The sequence below is a fragment of the Carlito syrichta genome, unplaced genomic scaffold (genome assembly GCF_000164805.1).
Source record: "Carlito syrichta isolate Samal-C Ts95f unplaced genomic scaffold, Tarsius_syrichta-2.0.1 Scaffold302276, whole genome shotgun sequence".
NCBI lineage: Eukaryota > Metazoa > Chordata > Mammalia > Primates > Tarsiidae > Carlito > Carlito syrichta.
The window spans coordinates 965547-988508 of NW_007246372.1; the positions used below are offsets into that span (position 1 = coordinate 965547).

The 22962-nt window shown below is 43.7% G+C and overlaps 1 protein-coding gene across 2 annotated transcripts in view; it reads left to right on the plus strand.

The window, feature by feature from the left end:
• Positions 1-21847, plus strand: part of RNF185 (ring finger protein 185) — a 24030-nt gene extending 2183 nt beyond the window's left edge. The window contains exons 2-7 of one of the 2 annotated variants that reach the window (XM_008056190.2): positions 2732-2955; positions 5962-5980; positions 9938-10050; positions 12138-12192; positions 17098-17215; positions 19394-21847. In XM_008056190.2, the coding sequence (XP_008054381.1) occupies positions 2780-2955; positions 5962-5980; positions 9938-10050; positions 12138-12192; positions 17098-17215; positions 19394-19491 (579 nt within the window). In that variant the 5' untranslated portion in view covers positions 2732-2779 and the 3' untranslated portion in view covers positions 19492-21847. The remainder of the gene's footprint in view (positions 1-2731; positions 2956-5961; positions 5981-9937; positions 10051-12137; positions 12193-17097; positions 17216-19393) is intronic. The other variant, XM_021711425.1, reaches the window with a different exon arrangement.
• The last annotated feature ends 1115 nt before the right edge of the window (positions 21848-22962 follow it).

Below are 22962 nucleotides of genomic sequence, written 5' to 3' on the forward strand. Positions count from 1 at the left end.
GGGTCTTGAACCTGCAGGCTCAGGCAATCCACTCACCTCAGCCTCCCAAGGCACAGGATTACAGGCTGAGCCACCGAGCCTGGCTGGCATCTTTTTAAAAAGTTTTTTTTTAATTAAAAAAAGTACATAATACCATTATCATACTCAAAAAATGAATAATTTCTTAATATCAACTAATACCCTGGCTAAGTCTGATTTTTGTCAGTTATGTCACAAATGCCTTTTTGCAGTTTGTTTGAATCTGGGTTCCGGTGAGATCCACACACTACAAGTGGTCAGTTTGTTTTATATCTCAATCTATAGCCCTAGGGCCCTCCCATTCTGTTTATTTTTTGTAGAACTTGGGTTATTTGTAGAAAGTCCCACATTCTGAATTTAACTCATTAGATCCTCATGGAGTTGTTTAATATATGTTTCTATCCTTCATATTTTCTGTAAATGGGTAATTTGTTTTGAGACTTGACAAGAGTCTGTATTTTAAGGCAAAAATGTTTCATTGATGGTGATATGTACTTCCTGTTGCATCATGTCAGGAAGCATTATTAAAATTGATTAGAAAAGCCTTAGACTTTATGGTTGTCTTTCCACATCTCTATGCATAGTTCTTTTTTTTTTTTTTTACTTTATTTTATTTTATTTTGTTTTATTTTAGAAAGCAGGATTTATTGAGAGGGCAGAAAAGCTCACACAGTGGGAGGGGACCTGAGGGTGTTGCCTAGTTCTTAATTTTAAAAGACTTTTTTTAAAACAAGGAAATATACATGGGTTGGGTTCTTGGTGTACTTGAGCTGGAATGATGAGGAAAGGCAGAAATGTGACCCTCAAAAGCAAACTTTATCCTAAGACAAAGAGAGCAGATGTATATGGAGAGGAGGAAGTACCAGGTCAGGGAGAAAGTATAGGAGCTGAGGCCAGCATGGCACTGAGGCTGCCAGCAGCAGTCGGCTGCCTTCTGGGACATTATGTAAAATGATGTAACTGAATGAAAAAGTGGCAGTGTGCTGTCCTTCTCCCTGCTTAAGTCACTGAGCTGCTATCGTGGTGAGGGATGCTCATGAGGCCAGAGCTCTGAGACTACCGTGTGGGAAGAAAGGCTTTCTCATACCTTCGAAGCTTAAATCAGGGTGGTCTCCTGGAGCTCCAGTGGTGAGTCCTAAACTCGAGGAGGGGCTGCCTGCTTGGGAGACAGTAGGTAAGATGACCTGGCGTGGCATCATCTAAGAGCTGGATGGGGGCACCTAGAAGATAAGTTAGTCCAGTGCCTCATTTTGCAGATGAGAGAACTATGGCCAGAAGAGGGGAAGGGATGTTCCCAAAACCACCTAGCAAGCTGGAGGCTCAGCTGAGGCCGGCATCCAAGCCTCCAGTTCCTACTAAGAATTTCTGAGACTGGGTGCTGTGGCTCAATGCCTGTAATCTTGACACTTGGAGAAGCTGAGGCAGGAGGATTGCTTGAGCCAAGGAATTTGAAACCAGCCTGGGCAACATAGCAAGACCTTGTAGCTACAAAAAAAAAAAAAAAAAATTGCCAAGTGTGGTTGGAAATGCCTTTTGCCCCAGCTACTTGGGGGCCTGAGTTAAGAGGATTGCCTGAGCCCAGGAGGTCGAGGCTGCAGTGAGCCATGATCATCCCACTGCACTCCACCCTGGATGACAGAGGGAGACTCTGACACACAAAAAAATTTTTTTTTCTGAGATGATGAGGATGACCAATTTAGGTTCCTGACAGATTCTAAATGTACATCCAGAATTTCTGAGTATCCCTTGGTACTGGTCTCATCTTCCTTGTTCAAATCCTGGCTGGATTCTTTGCCTTGGAGATGTAGTCAACAATCATCTGTTTCTACCAGCAGTTGGTGGCCAACTTGTTCTGTGGTGATACAGTGACTTGAATACAAACAGGGTATCATGAGTCCCAGTCTCAGCCTCTCATTAGTCAGCTAGCCAAGGTAACTCAGGCTGCAGTTTCCTAAAGAGATTGCGCCAGATCAAGTTGCTCAAAGCATAGTATCAGTGTGCCAGATGATTACAGGCACTTTGAGGGTAAATACGTTTTCCTTCATTACATTTATATTTATCTTTCACTTATGATAAATAATACTGGTTTTCTATTTACAGCAGTGACGTAAGCCTCCTCTTAAATGTACTGAAGCTAAAAAGTTGATAGATTTATACAAAATAAGGTAGGTAGCATTCTAACATGACAGAAGGAGTGAAAAAGATTTCAATATGGAAGATACTGGACCAGATGACCTTTCGGGTCCTTCCTAGCTTCCTAACCTTTCACAGTTACAAGAATTTCTTTATAGTTTGACATATACTAATTGCAGCCTTCCTGCCTGAGCAGATTCACCTGCCAGAGTTAGAGGACAGCCTGAAAATTCTATTTAATTGAGCATATATTTATAATCTGGATTGCTTTTCATGGAAGAATATAAGGACAAGTGAGAGAAGGACCTGGATCCTCTGGAGAACCATTTGGAGTCTTCTTTGTATTTGTGCAGTTGGTGTGTCTGTATGATATATTCTAGACCATGTTCATGAGAAGTTTCTGAGTCATTATCCTCTGAGTAGTGCCCCATAACTGTCGTTCTCTGTAGCCCTTTGGGAAGTCTCCTAAGGGGTTCAGTAATAATCAGTTCTGGAACTGAGAGAAGATGGGGTTGTTGGCATGGAAACCAGGGGAATGGGCTGCAGAAATGGGTAGTCAGTGGCTTTCTCTGCCTTTCAGGATTTATCTCGGGAGAATCTTCACTCAGAGCTTCGCTGACAGTTGAGGATGGCCAGCAAGGGGCCTTCGGCCTCTGCATCCCCTGAGAACTCCAGTGCAGGTGGGCCCAGTGGGAGCAGCAATGGTGCTGGAGAAAGCGGAGGGCAAGACAGTACCTTCGAGTGCAACATCTGTCTGGACACAGCCAAGGATGCTGTCATCAGCCTGTGTGGCCACCTCTTCTGGTCAGTAACTCTGCTGCCACCACAGAAAACACACTGCCAAGTTTGGAAAACCTGTGGCCTTGCACAGGTTTGGAGCAGAAAGCTTTCTACCCACTTTGGGAATACACTCAGGCCCCAGAGGCAGGAGACCTGGGTTCCCATCCCAGCTTTGCTGCTGATGAACTGGGTGACCTTGGGAAATTCCTGTTTCTACTCTCGGTTCCTTCTCCCCATCTGTAAAGTAATAATACTCACCATTTGGTGACACTTAACTATCTACCATTTGATGTGCTGAGCCTAGAGGCAGTACAGCATAGTGGTTATGAGGAAGAACTGTGGAGCTAGACTTCTTCTGAATCTGGACTTTGCCACCTTCCTACTGGATGACCTTGGGCAAGGTGCTTATACAGACTCTGCTGTATTTTACAGGGTTGTTTGCAAATATTAAATTACTCTAAATATGTAACAGACTTAGAAAAGCACATAGCATGCAGTAAATACTTTATGATAGCTATGACTGTAATAATTGTTACTATCTTTTATATCCATTCCAGCCTTGATAGTTACAGGAGGCCTTCCTCGTTCTGAGAATCTGGGGGAATGTTGAGTTTTTTGTTTTTTTTTTTTTTCTCTTGAGATTTTGAGCTGAACCTTGAAGGGAGGATTGAAAATGCCAGGAAAGGCAAGGGGTGTGTGACACCCCAAGGCAAGCAATTTCTAGGGACAGGCATGTGCACTGTTTGGTCCCTTTCAGGCTACTATATACCTCTCACAGCACCCTGGATAAGTGACTGGGAGTGTTAGGAAACAAGAACGGTTATGGGAGGGTTGGGCCAGATTACCAAATCCAGATTTGACTCAAAGGACATAGAACTAAGTGAATGTTTCTGAGCAGGGAAATGATATGAAGAAAGGTAAGTGAATTTAAGGGAGTTTAAGTTGGCAACAGTATAAAAGATAAATTTAGTGGTGAATGAATAGAATGGGACAGAGATTTTTGTTCTCGAAGCTTTTGTCCTAATCATTGCTTTATGTAGAAACTGTGATCAGCCTTCTCCTAAAAATTGGAAATAAGGGTAATCCCCTTGGGTCTCCTCCCACTGTGGGAGCTTTGCTGTCCTCTCGATAAATCCTGCTAAAAAGAAAAAGAAAAAGAAATTGGAAATACTTTGTGGTATCATAACTAGAACTTGAAATGATTGAGGAAATTAAGAGTTAAGAGCCAGGGTAGCCTGATGTGATTATATGAATATGTCAGATTGTCACATGTGCCATGAAAATATGTATCAATAAAAAAAAAAAGAGAGAGAGGTAGGGAAAGAATACAGACTATAAAATGAAATAGATGCTTCCAGTCTGGTTCTTCCATCTGTAAAATGGAGATAGTCGCACCCCCTTAGGTCAGTGTGACCCTCCAGAGACATTAACAAATGAAAAGCTGTTCAGCTGCAGCCTGGCATACAGTCCAGTCATGTACCACATATCGACATTTTGGCCAATGATGATTGTAATGGACCTGAAAAATTCCTATCATCTAGTGATGTCATAACATCATAGAACAGTGCAGTTACCTTTTCTTTGCTTAGATACACAAATACTTAACCACTGTATTACAGTTGCCCACAATATTCAGTACAGTCACATGCTGTACAACCACCAAGTGTTTCTGCTAATGAAAGCATTTTTCTGCCCTACCATATAGCATAGGTGTGTAGTAGGTAGTACCCTCTAGGTTTGTATAAGTGCACTCCATGATTTTGTAAAATTATTAAATCACCTAACAATGCATTTCTCACAACTATCCCTGTTGTTAAATGATACATAATTGTAGTTAATTAATAAATGGGAGGAATCATCATCATGGTTAAAAGCCGGAACTTTCTCCTGAAGGTCATTGATTCACCTCTACTTCTCCCCCACAGCTTTTAAGGGAAGTTGCCAGTGGAGATCTGCCATAATTTGGTGTATTTTGCACTCAGTTTAGAATGGTGTCACAAGGTTAATGGAGTCAAATGTGAGGCATTTGTTATGTCCAGGAAGATTGTATTTCTAATTTGTAAAGTTAAACTGTGATTCAGGAATTGGGAAAGGAATTATCCTTTGAGTCCAAAGTTTACTTACGTGGTGTGTGAGGGATAGAAACCATGTCTGCATTTTCCACTGTCCTGGCACATAGTGAGTGTGTAGTAGATATTTGGTGAATAAATGAATGAGAGAAAAAAGTTTAAATCTGAGTTGAATAACTTTTTCTTCAATTCTATAAATGCCATTTTCTGTATGCAGTGGTGGGTGATAGAACAGTGAACTGGAAGTCAGAAGACTTATTTTTTACTGATGTAGTCATTTCGTGTTTCTGAGCTTTGGTTTTCTCATTTGAAAAATGGGAGGTTTGGCAGCTGAAGGTAACCCTTTTTGTCAATTAGCATCCCCATCCTTTCCATTTCTTAAAGATGTTTTTAGACTAGACTTGAACTTTTAAACTGCTTCCTGCCAGCAAAGCTCTCAAGGCTGAGGACAGCCTGAAGACTTCGTTAAACTAGATGTGAATTAACTGGGAGTCCACACATCTCTTGTGAGCCTGAGCAGACTATGAAGCCATGAAATGGAGTGTAGAAGAGTATGTGCATGCATGTACATGTGTATGTAAATGCCACCATGGATTTTTCTGCACAGAGGGGCCTTTTATTGGATTTCTTCAGAGGCTGTAACCTCTCAAAGGTTAACTTGTAAAGAAGCTGAGTCTAGGAGGCTGAGGGTCTTCATGTGTAGTGGGATCCCAGGGTGGAGACTGGGGTCTTGTCTCCATTGCCTCATTTTCCCTGTTATTTCAGCCCAGTCTTTTCTAATTTCTGATACCAGTAACACCTGTAGAACTGCAGTGAGGATGCAGAGTACCATACTTTTCTCCTGTTTTCCCATTCTGCTACTCCACCCCACCCACCAAGTGTTTCTGCTAATGAAAGCATTTTTCTTCTTTTTCCCCTTTTACTTCTCCTTGATGACTGGTTGCCCTGGGGACTCTTGCAGCTGGCCGTGTTTACATCAGGTAAGATGCATTTCATTTTACTTTGTCTTTCATCAGCTGTGGTTGCACAAGACAGCCCTAGACTCAGGAGACTTCTGACAGAAGCTGCAATCTCCCCTGCCTGTGGGCTCATTTGCCCCTCAGCCCTCTTTACATACCTGCCCACTGGCAGGCACTTGATGAAATAAGGGGTCAGTATGGTATTCGGGATGGTCCTAACTCTGCCACTGATGACCTTTGTGGCCTTAGCAGGCCATCACCTCTCTGGTCTCAGTTACTCATTTGTACAAATAAATTGGGTTGGATTTGCTAGTATGTTACGTCCTTTTTATTTTTTAAGATTTGGCTAGATCATGGTGGCTCATGCCTGTAATCCCAGCACTTGGGGAGCCCGAGGCAGGAGAATTGCTTGAGCCCAGGAGTTTGAGACCAGCCTGGGCCACATAGTAAGACCTCATCTCTTTTTTTTTGTTTTGTTTTGTTTTGAGTTGGAGTCTCACTCTGTCGTCCAGACTGGAGTGCAGTGGCCGTTCCCGGCCACCACAGCCTTGACCTGCTGAGCTCCGGCGATCCTCTGCTTCAGCCTTCCAAGTAGCTGGAACTACAGGCGTGCACTACCACGCCTGGCTGATTTTTTGATTTATTGTAGAGATGAGGTCTCGCCAAGTTGCCCAGGCGGGTCTCGAACCCGTGGGCTCAGGCAATCCACTCACCTCAGCCTCCCAAAGGCGCGGGATTACAGGCTGAGCCACCGAGACTGGCTAAGACCTCATCTCTTAAAAAAAAAAGATTCTACTTTTGTAAAAGTTCCTTGTCTGTTTTCCCAGCTTTAGCTTATGAAAACCAGTTAGTAGTCCCCAAGACCCAGGCACCTGTTTGGTGAGACAGAGCTGGGCCTGGAATTCACAATTGGCTGTGAATATGACCACCAGCTGAATGTCTCCATGGTTTCAGTAATAGAGTACCACACTCGTAGGTGGCCTGGGAATGCGGGGGAGGACAAACATTCCAGTCTGCTAGGGCCTTAGAATCTGGATGGGAGAAAGAAGGCGGGACAGAGCTGCACATTCTGACCTAGCAGCACCTGATAGAACATGTTGGCTGTGAGTTTATGAAGAGCATATAACACATAAATTTTGGAGCCATCAACAGCAAGATAAAGAAAGTAGGATATAAAATCATTAAATGCTGTGGTCTCCTTAACCCTAAAGTCCTAGATTCACATTTATATAATAAGCCTCATATCATTGGGTCTAAATATGTCATTTATGTTTAAAAATAAATGTTGAGAAAATATACTATAAAATTATTTAATGTCTGTAAAGACACTAACATATGACTGGGCACCGTGGCTAATGCCTGTAATCCCAGCACTTTGGGAAGCAGAGGTGAGAGGATTGCCTGAGCCTAGGGGTTCGAGACCAGCCTGGGCAACTTGGTGAGACCTCGTCTCTACAATAAATTTAAAAAATTAGCCGGGCATGATGGTGTATACCTGTAGACCCAGCTACTTGGAAGGCTGAGGCAGAAGGATCGCCTGAGCCCAGGAGGTCAAGGCTTTGGTGAGCCATGATCGTGCCACTGCACTCCAGCCTGGGCGACAGGGTGAGACTTCAACTCCAACTCAAAAAAAAAAAAAAAAGACCCTCACATTTTTTTTTTCCTCTTTTATTTTATTTTATGATAGGAATGTGGGGTATAAGTGAGGATTAACTACATAAGTAGGCTGCATGCAGGTGAAGTCTGGGCTTCTAACTGGCCCTCACTCCCCCTAGTAATGACCCAACTACCCTTTGTGTTGTCACATGCTTCCCACCTTCCTCCCTCCTTCCCCTAGCAGTGTCCAGTGACTGCCAATCCCTCATGCTAATGTGATTAATGTTCAAGGCCCACTTATGAGTGAGAACATGTGGTATTCAGTTCTTTGTTTCTGTGATAATTCACTTAGTATGATGGTCTTTTTTTTTTTTTGAGTTGGAGTCTCACTCTGTCACCCAAACTGGAGTGAAGTGGCCACTCCTGGCCACCACAGCCTCAGACCTCAGCCTTCCAAGTAGCTGGAACTACAGGTGCGCGCTACCACACCCAGCTAATTTTTGATTTATTGTAGAGATGAGGTCTTGCCAAGTTGCCCAGGCGGGTCTCGAACCTGCGGGCTCAGTCAATCCACTCACCTCAGCCTCCCAAAGGCGCGGGATTACAGGCTGAGCCACCGGGCCTAGCTAGTATGATGGTCTTTAACTCCATCCAGTTTGCCGCAAAGTCCATGATTTTGTTCCTTTTTATGGCTGTGTAATATTCTATCATGTATATGTATCACATTTTCTTTATCTAGTCAACTTTGATGGGCAGTAGGATTGGTTCCATGTTTCTTGCTATTGTGAATAGTATGACATTAAATATGCATGTGCAGGTGTCTTAACATGTCTTTTGTTTTGTTTTTTTCTTTTTCAGTCAGAGTGTCACTCTGTTGCTTAGGCTGGAGTGCAGGGGCACACTCACAGCCACTGCATCCTTGACCTGCTGGGCTCAGGCGATTCTTCTGCCTCACCCTTCCAAGTAGCTGAAATTGCAGGCATGTGCCACCATGCTCAGCTAACTTTTTTATTTATTGTAGAGATGGGGGTCTCGCCATGTTGCCCAGGCTGGACTCAATCCTATGGGTTCAGGCAATTCTCTTGCCTCCGCCTCCCAAAGTGCTGGGATTACAGGCATGAACCACCACACACAGCTTAACATGTTTTTATTACCTTTTGTTTTGTTTTTTGAGATGGAACTCTTGCTGTATTGCTCACACTGGTCTTAAACCCCTGGACTCAAGCAATACTTCTGCCTCAGCCTCCTGAGTAGCTGGGGCTATAGGCACACATCACTAGGCCTGGCTAATTATCTTGTGTTTTTATTTTTTTAGAGACAGAGTCTTGCTGTGTTGCCCAAGCTGGTCTTGAACTCCTGGCTTCAAGTAATTCTCCTCCCGATTAGTTGGGATTACAGGCATGAGTAACCATGCCTGGCTATTTTGTTTTTAAGAAAGTTAAATAAAATGTTTTTAATGTAACAGGTGAAAGGGCCTGAGAAACATTTTGATATTCAAAGAAATAGTTGACTGCAAAAAAATTACATAAAAAATATTAAGCAAATTTAGATAATGAGTAAAACTTATCCTTTGGCACATAGTAAATCACCAGAAAATGTCAGCTTATCTTCAGATGCTGATGTCTGGGAGATACAGTTGTTGGGGAAGTGCTATAAAAATGAGAAATCAGGCCAGGCATGGTGTCTCATGCCCATAATTCCAGCACTTTGGGAGGCTGAGGTGAGAGGATTATCTGAGCCCACGGGTTCGAGGCCAGCGTGGGCAACTTGGTGATTCCTCATCTCTACAGTAAATCAAAAAATTAGCCAGGCATGGTGGTATGTGCCTGTAGTTCTGGCTAATTGGAAGGCTGAGGCAGAAGGATCACCTGAGCCCAGCAGGTCAAGGCTGCAGTGGCCGTGAGCATGCCACTGCACTCCAGCCTGGACAACAGAGTGAGATTCCAACTTAAAAAAAAAGAGAAATCACAGAAAGAGAAATATGACTGTCAGTATAATACAGCTGTTCCTGTGGGGAAGTTGAAAATGTAAAGTTCATTGTACCTGTATCAATAACCTAAACTGAGGCTGAGTATGTCAGACCTCTTGACAGCCCAAGGTTGTGATTCCTTCCCTCGGTGTTGCAAGGGAGGTCCTAGAGACAAACAAGCATGAAGAAACCTGTTTAATTATGATAGTGTTTGAAGCCAATTTTGATTTTACCACTGGCGAATATTTATTGAATACTAGAAGCAGGAATCAGAGAGTCAGATTCCTTGAGGTGTCCCCTGCTTGTGCTGGTGTTTTCCAGTTTCAGGTCTCTGGCCTGTGTTCTACAGGATCTGACTGATCACTCTGTGGTGAGCCTTGGGCCATTCATGTGATTTTCTCTCCTGTTTGCAGTGGTTGGAGACCAGACCTAACAGACAGGTGTGTCCAGTTTGCAAAGCTGGCATCAGCCGAGACAAGGTCATCCCGCTGTATGGCAGGGGCAGCACTGGACAGCAGGATCCCAGGTAAGGACTTGCAGTTTCTCCCCTACTCACTTCTCTGCTTGAATGTGAATTCATTTCTATTCAGCATCCCTGCAACCTCACCTTCTATTTAGTCCTTGATGATCCCTCGGTTTTGAGGCAGTATGATCTAAATAAGAGTCAGCCAATGGGGAAATGGAAGGGAGCAGAGCCAAGGTGCCACTTGCTGGGCTGTAATACAGATACCCACTGAATGTTGTCTATCAGGCAATGTGCTGGGCCTGGGGACCCAGCAGTGCGCAGACATCGCAATCACAAGTGTGCAGAGTGCTGTGAAAGAGCGCTTTCTGCAGCCTGGGAAGCAGGAAGTATAGTAGAAGAGGCTCCAGGGAGAGGGGATGTTGCAGGAGTGATATATACAAGTATGTGGGGGGGGCTACTTTTCTTTTTGAGAAACTTGCCCATGGCACCATGGCAGGTCTTTCTGCCATGAATCTTCCCTTTTTTTTTTTTTTGAGTCAGAGTCTCATCTCACTATCACCCAGGCTCACGGCCACCACAGCCTTGGGCTTAGGCAATCCTTCCACCTCAGCCTTCCACTACGCCCAGCTAATTTTTTGATTTATTGTAGAGACACATTCTCACCAAGTTGTCCAGAGTGGTCTCAAACCCCTGTGTTCAGGTAGTCCTCTCACCTTCACCTCCCAAAGTGCTGGAATTACAGGTGTGAGCCACCACATCTGGCAGAATCTTTGTCTTTCTCTTCTTCTCACTAATAAACTCTGTTTTAAAACTTAAAAAAAAAAACAAGTATGTGAGGGGAGAGGGAACAGAGGTCTGGGTGTCTTTGTAGAGTTTGGGATTTCTAGAAATGGAGGTGTGGGTGTTTCTAGTATTCTAAAAACACAAGTAGAGAACCTTTCATGGTCTTCATGAAGTGTTTCTTATCTTCCCCTGTTCATTCCAGCATACCCTGTACACATTAGATTTCTCTTAAAGGGACTTACCCTTTCACATTTGTTGGCCTTTATATTTACTCTCTTTTCTGCCTCTTCTGCACTACCCAGTCCTGCTCAATTCACCCCCACCCCTGCCTCCTCAAACTTCTACCCATCTTTTATGAGCATCCCTATAGTCACCTCCTCCCTGAAGTTGTCTTTCTTCCCTACATTCATTGCTCTCACCCATGTTCCCACCATACCCTTTTGTGATTGGTTCTCTCTCCCTTGAAGCATTGGATACCTCAAGAGTAGGATCTGTCATCAGTCTTAGTATTGGTAGCATCCTGCCTAGTGCCTAGCCCTGAGCCCAACAGGTTGAGCCCAACAGGTTGTAACAAGCCCTCAGCTGAACATTTATGGGATGAGTGTTTGGAGGGACTGAGACCCAGAGGTCTCAGAGGTGAGAAGAATAGAATGGGGTAACTTGCATAAGAGTATTGTGGTACAGCCATAAAGAACAAAATCATGGATTTCGCAGCAAATTAGATGGAGTTGGAGACTATCATACCGTCTGTCACAGAAACAACTGAATACCACCTGTTCTCACTCATAAGTGGGACCTGAACATTAATCACATTAACACAAGGGAGGGATCAGCAGTCGCTGGGTACTGCCAGGGGAGGGGGCGAGATGGGGGGCACATAACAACACAGAGGGTACCTGGTCCTAAACCAGGGGAAGTGAGGGCTAGTTGGAGGCCCAAACTTCACCTGCATGCTTAATCCTTATTTGTACCCCACATCTCTATAGTAAAATAAAATTTTCTGTTTCAGTTTGGATGTGGGATTTCTGACATCCATTACACCAATATCATACAATATCATGGAAGGCATCTGACAGTCATTCCTAACCAGTCTGAGTCAGGATCTCTGTGAGAGGAGTAGGCTGTAGTACAACCTGATGAATATCTCACAAGAATTTGATTTTCTCCCTGATTCTCTATACAGCTGGGAAGAACAATTGCAGGTAGAATGAGTAATTCATATTTAGCTTAATTTGGCATAAGTTCACGTTCGGGGTAGAAAAGGGGCCATGTCTCTGATGCTGTTGGTGAAGAACTCCCAGTCCTCAAAGGGAACAACTCAAAGCATTTTATAATAGATTTATTTTATACCATTTCTGTTTCAGAGAGAAGACTCCTCCCCGACCTCAAGGCCAGAGGCCAGAGCCAGAGAACAGAGGGGTGAGGAACATTCTAGAAGAAGCTTCTAGAAATGAGCCTATGGCTTTAGAAGTTTTCTTCTTGGCACTACAACTTTTCTCTTTGATTGTAAAAAAGAAAACTTGTAAAATACAGAAAGGGAAAGGGGGGAAATCACTTATAACCACACCAATCCAGAGATAACCACTGAAATGTTTTGGTATATTTTCTTTTCCATTTTTCTATAATTATATATACACTCATGTAGAGATTTTGTCGACCTATTTGTGTGTGTATTTTATAGGTGTGTTTATACTTTTTTATTTTTTACAACATATGGCTCCCATTTTATAAAATTTCATTTGTTCTATAAATATTAGGTGCCTTCTGTGTGCTAGGTGTTATTCTAGGCAGTGGTGATATATCAGTGAACATAGCAAAGATCCCTGCCTAAACAGAGTTTATATTATCAGAATGAGTGACTTTCAACATATCTTGAGATTTTACATGCCAGCAATATTTTACTTAATGGTTCTTTAGTGTTTCGTTGTATGGACTTGATTTATTTAACCAGTCCTCTGTTAGACATCTAGCTGCTTCATTTTCTTTTTTCTATTTTAAAAATACTCTGATGAACTAATCATAGATAAATGTGTGAGTGGATTCACCATTATTTTATTACAGTAAATTCTTAGAAGTAAAATTACTGGCTAAAAAATTTGCACATTTAAATGCTAGTTCTAAAAAATATTCCTGTTAAAATGTTAAAGAAGCTGGGTACGGTGGTTCAGTGCCTGGGTGACAGAGTGAGACTTTGACTCAAAAAAAAAACAAAACAGTTAAAGAAATTTTAAAAGAAAAATATTTACCCATATTTCCGGGATTCCAGAACAAGTATATTCTCATTTCTCCACATTCTCTTAATCTGTATGCTGTGTATATGTATTTGTATGTAGTCATCACCATTCTGTTTGCTGGTTTTTGCGGTTTTTTTTTCAGTTGGAGCCTCACTCTGTTGTCCAGGCTGGAGTGCAGTGGCACGCTCACGGTCACCTGAGTCTCAACCTGTTGGGCTCAGGCGATTCTTCCACCTCAGCCTTCCAAGTAGCTGGAACTACAGGCATGCACTACCATACCCAGCTTATTTTTTAAATTATTATAGAGATGAAGTCTCACCAAGTTGCCCAGACTGGTCTCGAACTCCTGAGCTTAGGCAATCCTCACACCTCAACCTCCCAAAGTGCTGGATTACAGACTTGAGCCACCATGCCTGGTCTGTTTGCTGTTTTAAAATGTAATTTTGGCAGTATCTTCCCTGATGGTCTGAAGGGTCCCTTTATTATTTTTAAAAGCTGTCATTTATTTTATTTTATTTTAAGTTGGAGTCTCACTCTCTCGCCCAGGCCGGAGTACAGTGGCACACTTGTGGCCACCCCAGTGTCGACCTGCTGGGCTCTGGCGTTCCTTCCACCTCAGCCTTCCAAGTAGCTGGAACTACAGGCATGTGCTATCATACCTGGCTAATTTTTGATTTATTGTAGAGATGAGGTCTCGCCAAGTTGCCCAGGCTGGTCTCGAACCCATGGGCTCAGGCAATCCACTCGCCTCGGCCTCCCAAAATGCTGGGATTACAGGCTGAGCCACCGAGCCCAGCCTGCTGTCATTTATTTTATTGATACATTTATTTTTTGATACATTCTTATTTAGGTTTTCCTCATTGAAGTACCTTCTTTAACATCAACATTTTTTTTTTTTTTGAGTTGGAGTCTCGCTCTGTCGCCCAGACTGGAGTGCAGTGGCTGTTCCCGGCCACCGCAGCCTTGACCTGCTGGGCTCCAGCGATCCTTCTGCCTCAGCCTTCCAAGTAGCTGGAATTACAGGCATGCGCTACTACGCCCGGCTGATTTTTTCTTTTTTTTTTTGATTTATTGTAGAGATGAGGTCTCACTGCCCAGGCGGGTCTCGAACCCGCGGGCTCAGACAATCCACTCACCTCAGCCTCCCAAAGGCACGGGATTGCAGGCTGAGCCACCGAGCCCGGCTCATCAACATTTTTTGATGTTAAAAAATGTTACAGTTGGAAGGCTGAGGTGGAAGTATCGCCTGAGATCAGCAGGTGGATGCAGGGGTGGCCATGAGTATGCCACTGCACTCCAGCCTGAGTGACAGAGTGAGACTCCAACTCAAAAAAAAAAAAGTTTCAGTGACCATCTTTGTACACATTTCTTTATAAAAATTTGAGATATAGCATTTCCTCAGTATTCCCAGGAATAGGATTGTTGAATCAGGGATCTTGATAGAAATCAAGGGTCTTTTCTCCAGGTTACCTTTTATAATAATATTAGCAGTGAATACTTGTTGCATAGTTATTATATGCAAAGAACTATATGTTAAGAGCTTATATGCATGATCTCATTTAAGCCTTACATTAAACCATTTAACAAAAGAGGAAACTCGGGCCCAGGTAGGTGAAGTGCCCTGTCCAGGGGCCATACATACAGTGCTAAAATCCAGATCTGGCTTGCATTAAAGTCCCTCTGTTCTTGACCACTAGGTGATACCACTTAACCTTCCCAGACTTTAGTTCCCTATGAAGCATTAGCAACTAATGCAGGAATCACAGGACATAGGAAGCCAGAGGCTCAGGCCTTGATGACTGTGGTGCACACCTCTAGCATTTATAACCACCTGCAGCTACTAGTAATGAGGGCAAATACTCTGCCTCAGGAACATAAACCCACCAAATGTGAGGATCGTATAGATGTTGTGGGAAGGGAATAGAGAAAGTTAGTCCTCAGGATTGCAGTGAGTGAATCCGTGGTCCCTGATGAAACAATTGCACCGTCCTAGGGAAGGCAATCTGTCCCAGGAGCCCTGAGACTCAACCATGCAGGGTCTGAGTAGGAGGCAGTTTTGCACCAAAGAGATGGAAACTCTCCTTGTTTTCCTTCTCTACAGGTTTACCTCTTAACTGGAACTAGAACTGGATGCTAGGTTGCTCAATATAGGACAGGGAGCCACTACTTTTGCAAAAGACTCACAAATGAAGGCCAGTCAGCTCTTTATGGAGAATGGTTGGCCCAATGTTTTTTCTTCTTTTTATTATTTTTTAAAATCATATGTTCTAAAGGTCTTACCAGGGAGGCAAAGGAAGATAAAAAATATATATATATCTGTAAGATGTACACAGTAAGCCTAGTGCAGTGGCTCATGCCTGTAATCCTGGCACTTGGGGAGGGTGAGGTGAGTGGATCGCCTGAGCCCAGGGGTTCGAGACCAGTCTGGGCAACTTGGTGAGATCTTGTCTCTGCAATAAACCAAAAAATTAGCTGGGCATGATGACGTGTGCCTGTTATTCCAGCTACTTGGAAGGCTGAAGTGGAAGGATCACCTGAGCCCAGCAGGTTGAGGCTGCGGTAGCCGGGAGCATGCCAGTGCCATCCAGCTTGGGTAACAGAGTGAGACTCCACTTAAAAAAAAAAAAAAAAAAAAAAAAAGATGTGCACAGTAATTAAGAACATGGGTTTTCAGGTCAGACTGACCTAGTTTTAGATCTAAACTCCACTTTTTTTTTTTTGAGTTGGAATCTCACTCCATTGCCCAGGCTTGAGTGCAGTGGCACACTCACAGCTACCCCAGCATCGACATGCTGGACTCTGATGATCCTTCAGCCTCAGCCTTCCAAGTAGCTGGAACTACAGGCGCACACTATTGCACCTGGCTAATTTTTTATTTATTGTAGAGACGAAGTCTCACCAATTTGCCCAGGCTGGTCTCAAACCCACAAGTTCAGGCAATCCACTCGCCTCGACCTCCCAAAGTACTGGGATTACAGGCTGAGCCACCGAGCTCAGCCTAAACTCCACTTCTTGATCAAGTTATTTCACCCCTCCAAGCCTCAGTTTGGTCATCTGTAAAATGCAGATAATGCTAATGTAAAAATTAAATATGATTTGTGTTTCCCAGTGCTTAACGCAGTGCCTGGCACAGAATTTGCAGTTTACAAAAGGGAGTTAATTTATTCACAGTATTATTATTCATACTGATTTTTTCCATGTGAAAGTTGATGTGGTGTAGAACATATACAAGGAAAAAAAACTAAAGACGATATATCATACTGCTGTTGGTTATTTCAGGGGTGAGGAAGTGGTTGTGAGACAGGAGGGTGAATAGGAGACCTCTGACTTGCTTTGTGAATTATTTCTGTAACTTGTGAGTTTCTTATAAAAAGCATATATTACTTTTATAATCAGAAAAAATGTTTAAGTTTTAAAAATTCTATGTAATATTAAAAGAAAATTTTGAGGAAAAATACTCATCTATATCTTATCCATATACCTACATATTGTCATGTACTTTTGACCATGGTGTTTAAACAATTTTGTCTGATAATGGTCACAAGAGTTTTCCTATGTTACTGTATAAGTCGGCATAATAGTTCTTTGAGAGCATGTTTCAAGATTTTGATCATGACTTTCACTGTTGGCTAATTAGGGTTTCCACATTTTTGTCATTACACATAATTATAGCTTGTTTTGATGTTCACTTGTAACTGGGCCTGAGGGTGATTGTCAATATTGCTGATATACAGCATGTAGAAAATGTTACTGGCTAATGTGGGACTCTGAAAAGAGCTTGAGCCTTGAGAGCCCTGACTCATGTCAGCAGAGTGTTTCACATTGGGTCAGTCTTTTTTGGCCCATTCACAAATCTTTAGCTGGAAGCTAAGGCTAGAAATGTAAAGGGACTGCCAGAGCTGAAGCCAGAGTTCCTCTACTTTGGGGTACAGATGGGAGGAAAAGCTGTTTCCCCTTGGAAGCATGTGGCAGAAGTTAGGGAGAAGAGGTGGGTGCCACATGCAAGATGACATGTGAGGTATGTTGAGTCTGACAGACGCAGGAGAAACCTGATTGTTTCCCTTTTCTTAATTGCATTTCTTCTATACAGGGATTTCAAGGATTTGGATTTGGAGATGGTGGCTTCCAGATGTCTTTTGGAATTGGAGCATTTCCCTTTGGGATATTTGCCACAGCATTTAACATAAATGATGGACGGCCTCCTCCAGGTAAGACCCTATTTCCTTGAACAGTCAGGAAGATATCTTAGTAATACTGCTTGAAAGCTCCCTGGAATTCAGTACATATGTTACAGATAATTGTCACTACACAGATAATCAGCTTTTGAAAATGTCTTAAATTCTTTTTGATCACTTGTAGTCATGCTAACAGTATTGAGAACTTACCAAACATTAGGCACATGTAGAACACTTTCCATTTCAAATTCAGAAGATCATCCCAACCACAGTGTGGAACAGGCATGTGATTAGCTCTGTTTCACAGGTCAGAAAATGCTCAGTAATGTTTACTAAGACAGACCCCATCTCTATAAAATGAAATACTATAAATGATAAGCCTAGTTCTGCAGATGTACTTGCCCACCCCACACTTTACTATTTGGGGGCAGGGAGGTGCAAACTAACCCACAAGAAATCAGCATTTCCATTCTCTGGCATCTCTGTCCAACTTCCCTCAGGACACAACATGGGGTTGGGCCCTTTGGGAACTGTACCTAGGTCTGCCACCTGCAGCTGTGTTTCTCCCTCCAGCTGTTTGAGGATGTCAACTACATTCAGTATAGAGCAGGGCAGTGAGGTGGGTGCCCTATACGTTATCATAATCTGACACCCAAGCCAGGATCCTTATGGAGCCTGCAGAGATGCTGTGACCAGTTGAACTCTGTTCACATTCATTGGAGCCTCATGTGTACTGGCTGCAGTGCAAGGTACAGAAGTGACTGGAAGTGTGGTTCTGGCCAGGAGCTTATGCTTTAGAGACTGCTGGCTCATCCCAGTTCTTCTCCATTCCACCCTGGTCCTTGGCACATAGTAAGTGATCTATTAAGTCTTTATTGACTGCCTGCATGCATGAATCCATCAGAACACCGATCTGAGGAGTCTCAGCACCAAAAGATCTTGGGGATGCTCTTTCTTTACCTTATCTACCTCAAAAGTTTCTCCTCTGTTCATATGTTGTTTTTTCTTTTCTTTTCTTTTTTTTTTTGAGTTGGAGTCTCACTCTGTCACCCAGACTGGAGTGCAGTGGCCGCTCCTGGCCACCGCAGCCTCGACCTGCTGGGCTCCGGCGATCCTTCCACCTCAGCCTTCCGAGTAGCCAGAATTACAGGCATGCGCTACTGACGCCCGGCTGATTTTTTGATTTATTGTAGAGATGAGGTCTCGCTGCCCAGGCGGGTCTCGAACCCGTGGGCTCAGGCAATCCACTCACCTCAGCCTCCCAAAGGCGCGGGATTACAGGCTGAGCCACCGAGCCCGGCCATATGTTATTTTTTCAAAGGAAAGAGAACCCAAAGGGCAGTGTATGCTCTGCCCTGAAGAAAGGACAGATCCCTGTGGAGGCAGCAGGAACCTGCCTGGTAGTTTGCCTCCTTCTAACCTGGTCTTAGGCTCAGCCTGGATCCCTTAGTTACACAGAATTCCACAGCCAGGCTAGACCTTGGATTGCTTTATCCCCCTACCACAGTTTTCTCTTGTCATGTTTGGTATAATTTGCCCATCCTGGATGGGTAGATTCTTTTACCCTTCTCCCCTCTAAGTCAGGACAGGGAGCTCTAAATGGTAGTTTTTCTTAAAGCAGAGAGGACTGGATACCTAGGTTCTCACCCCACTTTGCCTCTACCTTGTTATATATTGGGGAAGACAACCCATTTTGCCTGAGTCTTCGTTCTCTCTTGGAAAAGGAAGGCATTCCTTGTGGGGCCTTGGGAGGCAGTGTGTGGAGAGGCTGAAGAGCAGGACTATAGAGTTCTGCCACTAACTCCTGAACCTTGTGATCTTGGGCAGGTCTTGTCATACTTACGCTTCAGCTGCTTCTTACTCAAAATGTGAATAATAATGTCAGCCAAGCACTAATGTGTACAAAACACTTAGCACATGGAAGATGCTTAACAAATGGTAGCTTTTCTTTCATTATTTCCTCCAAAAGTTTATTTGCACATGTCGGTCAAACCCTTTTATGATAAATTGTAGATCTTGAATTGTTCTTATTGTTATATTATTATTCATATTTTTGTTTTGCCTGATATTTTGGGAGGTTTGAAAATCTTTTTAGTGTGCAGGACTCTGTTGTAAAAGATAAAGATTGACGGTCTTGACTTCTGGCCCGAATGGGCAGTGTGCACAGCTGCAGCATTCTGACAGCCTCTCCTCTCCTTACTGTCTTTCCAGCTGTCCCTGGGACGCCCCAGTATGTGGATGAGCAGTTCCTGTCACGCCTCTTCCTGTTTGTAGCCCTTGTGATCATGTTCTGGCTTCTGATTGCTTAATGCTGGGCTCCTGCCTGCATCAATGGCAGAACCTCTGGACTGGTGATGTGCCACCCCTACTACTGGTGTTTGGCTTCCTGGTTAATCCTGACCCCTGGTATCAGTAGGATCAATAACACATCAAGGAGTCTTGCTCCAGAGCTTTGGAACTCAAAACCAGTTGGTGAGGACCCCCAAGTGTTGCCACTGCTGTAAACATCCTACTGAAACCTCAGGCCTTGCCTTTGAGTCCCCTCTCATGGGTCCTGACTCTGCATAGGGAAGAGGCAGGAAGAGCAAAACTGTCAGAGTACAATTTCACCTGAGAGTTTAATATTACAAAAACAAAGGATGGACCAAATGGTATTTATGTAAACTTTCATCTCTTTAAATACCCTTGGTTAGTGGCCTCTGAAGCCAGCAGAGGCTCTTCATACAGAGTGGTTCCCCTTCCAAATCCCAGTGCTGCTCTGACTTCTTTCCTCTTCCTCCCACCCTCTTTTTCCTCAGCAGAGATTAAAGAAATTGCTGCCTGTCCCTCAAAGATCATAGTTGCAGCAGCTAAAGCTGGAGTTACTTCATGAATTTACCAGAGCCCCAAAGATCTTTTATTGGCTCTGGCCCTTGCTCAGTGTCTTTAGCCCCAGAGAGTAGCTTGAAGGACCACCTGGTTTCCTAGCATAGACTATCCCTGGTAAGACATGTGGCTTCACTCACAACTTCATTTCCCATCAACTTTCTCCCTAAAACAATGTGCATCTGCCTCTCTCTGCCAGAGAGCAAACAGTCTAGACTACTGCTGAAGCTGGAACTGACTGCTGTGCATAGGAAAAACCTGGAGTCAGGGCTTCCATGGGATTCGGAGCTCTGATGCAGGAACAACCAAACAAGCAGTCTGTCCCCTGGGCTGCAGAAGCTCGAGTGCATCCTTTCTCGGAACCTACCCAGAGGAAACAAGGATTTGTCAAGTCAGCCCAGCTCCATGTTGAAGACCACTATCTACAGAAGCCAGGTTGTCCTTTATGAAGCGGCAGGGAGAGGGGAGACCCACATGTGCCCCTGATTTTTTATGGCTTGACGGGTTTCCCTGAAAACTTGTGTGTGTGCTAAAACCAGGGAAGCATGTGACTCCCAAGCAGGCAACCCCTGATGATGTGTACAGCCAGGCAGCAGGGTCTGGAGAGCCCCAGCACTATGATATGATGTTGTCTTCCTTCCTGAGGACTCCAGGGAAAAATATTCTTCCTAAGATCTTGATTTATTTTTTGAGCTTGCAGGATTCTTCCTCTGAATCTTACCAAGGGACTGGTAGCAGGCAGGTAGGACAGTTCACCTAGTGGAACAGTTCTTGCTCTGCCTGCCAGGCTTCGTTTTAGAAATCCACCCTCTTCTGGAGACCCCAAAGTTGCGAGGAGATGGACTTCCTCTGGGAGGTACTTCCTCTCTTTTGTCACACTGCTCCTGGCTAATCCCCATCAATAGCCAACAAATAGTAGGAAGCCCCTCTAGTACTTTTTTTCCAGATATCATTCTGCATAGTTTATGGACTTTGATGAAGGTGAGGGATGCCCTCCCCCTTCCACAACCCCCACCCTTTCTCTTTTGCACCTGTCAATGCCAGAGTTCAGTGTTTAAACGGACAAAATACAAAAGTATTTAGGCTCATTTGTTGAATCCACTTGATAGGAATAAGCCACCAGCTTTACATGTGCCTGATGGATTTTAGATATTCTTTGGCACCTACTCAGGAGTGCTGTTTTATCATCTTTTGGAAAGTTCCAACGTCAAAAAGGCCCTGGAGTTTCTCTGCTTTAGAGTGAATTGGTGCGATTCCTCAGTGCAGTGGCTCCAACTAGTGGAGGGAGAGAGGACTTCACTCAGATGGGCTCAACAGAAACAGGTTTCCAGAAGAAAGATTAGAGTTGTGAATTGGAAGACCAATCATTTGGACTCTAATGAAATGGAGTTAGCCCAGGAGAGCTCCATCAACAAATGCATCCAGGAACTTGTTTTTTAAAAAAGCCAGCTTGGCCATGTGCCCTTTGATTTTGAACCATATATGTCCCCTCTCATCCTCTGCCAAGAGCTGAGGCAGGAGAGCTGACTTGGGACTGCTGGCTCAGCCCCAACAGAGAGCCCCCTTCCACTGGCCCTCTGCAGGTTTACCATTTATCCTTCTGCCAAGGCAGCTTTTCTTTCTTTTGTGTGTTTCTTCTGTGTTCTCAGCCTCCACCCTCCTCTTGCCACCCTTGTGGATTGGGACCGGGTCCTGACCACAGTCAGAAAATGATGTACAGTGGCACACCTTAACCAGTCACTAATTTTCACTGTTGTGAAAGTGATTTGATTTAGAATTAAACAAATGGTTTTACATTACTGTGAGCTTGGACTTATTGTTTGTGTCATGGAGGGTGAATTGGTGGGAGTAAGTCACACTGATCTGGCCTCTGGAAAGCACCTGCACATCCTTGGTAATGAATGAGGATGAAAGTTTTCAAGCAGTCATCGATAATTCAAGGTGAGACGTGTAGGCTGGAGGCCTGGCTTCATACACAGTCCTGCCCAAGGTGTAACCTGTCTGACAGGCAGACCCAGTCCTGACAAACACATGGGATTCCTAAGCTTGCAAGAGACAAGCTGCTTGTCAAAGGAAAATCACAGGTTACTCAGTGTCAGCATCTTTCCATATATTTAGTAACAGGGCAAGTGGTCCCTTGGCTAAGTCCTCTCCCTGGAGCAAAGAATGTGTGTTTCTCTGAGGTTCCTCAGTAACAGGGTGTGGTATGAGATGGAAGATGTTGGGAGGTTACAAATCTGGCCCAGACTCAGGCTCCTCAACATACCAGAGCTACAAGTAATTCCTCCAAAAGCTCTTTTCTTCCTCTTAGGTTTTAACCTAACAGTTATCAAGTTGAATAGTGCCAAGATATAGTGGGGAATGCAAAACTAAGGGCCTTCAATAAGAACATGATTTTTGTTTTCAATGGGAAAAAAAATACTGCACTTTAACAGCATAGGATAATAAAGCTTCCGTGTATCAATCACCCAATTCTAATAACTATCAACTTAGTCCAGTCCTATTGCATCTGCACCACCCTCACACTTCTTCCTCTTTCCTTGTCTGGACTATTTTGAAGCAAACCCCAGTCATATGTCATCTATTAAATAATTCAGTATGCATCTCAAAGATAAGGATTTTTAAAACATAAGCAAAATACTACTTGTGTACCTTTTAAATTTTTCTTAGTTTCATTTCATCTTAATGTAAATAGGCACATATGACATTGGGCAGTGCATTCATAGGGGCTGCAAAATGATACAATTGAAAATGTTTTTAGAGTTGAGAAACAAGACTGCACTCTGGGCAGAATGGGGAGCAAACAGAACATGCGGAGCTGGGGATTGTAGGAATGGCAGTGAAGGGAGTAGGGAGACAAGGCTGTAGAGTGAGATGTAGTTAACTCATGAGGGCCTGACTTGGCCTTTATTTTG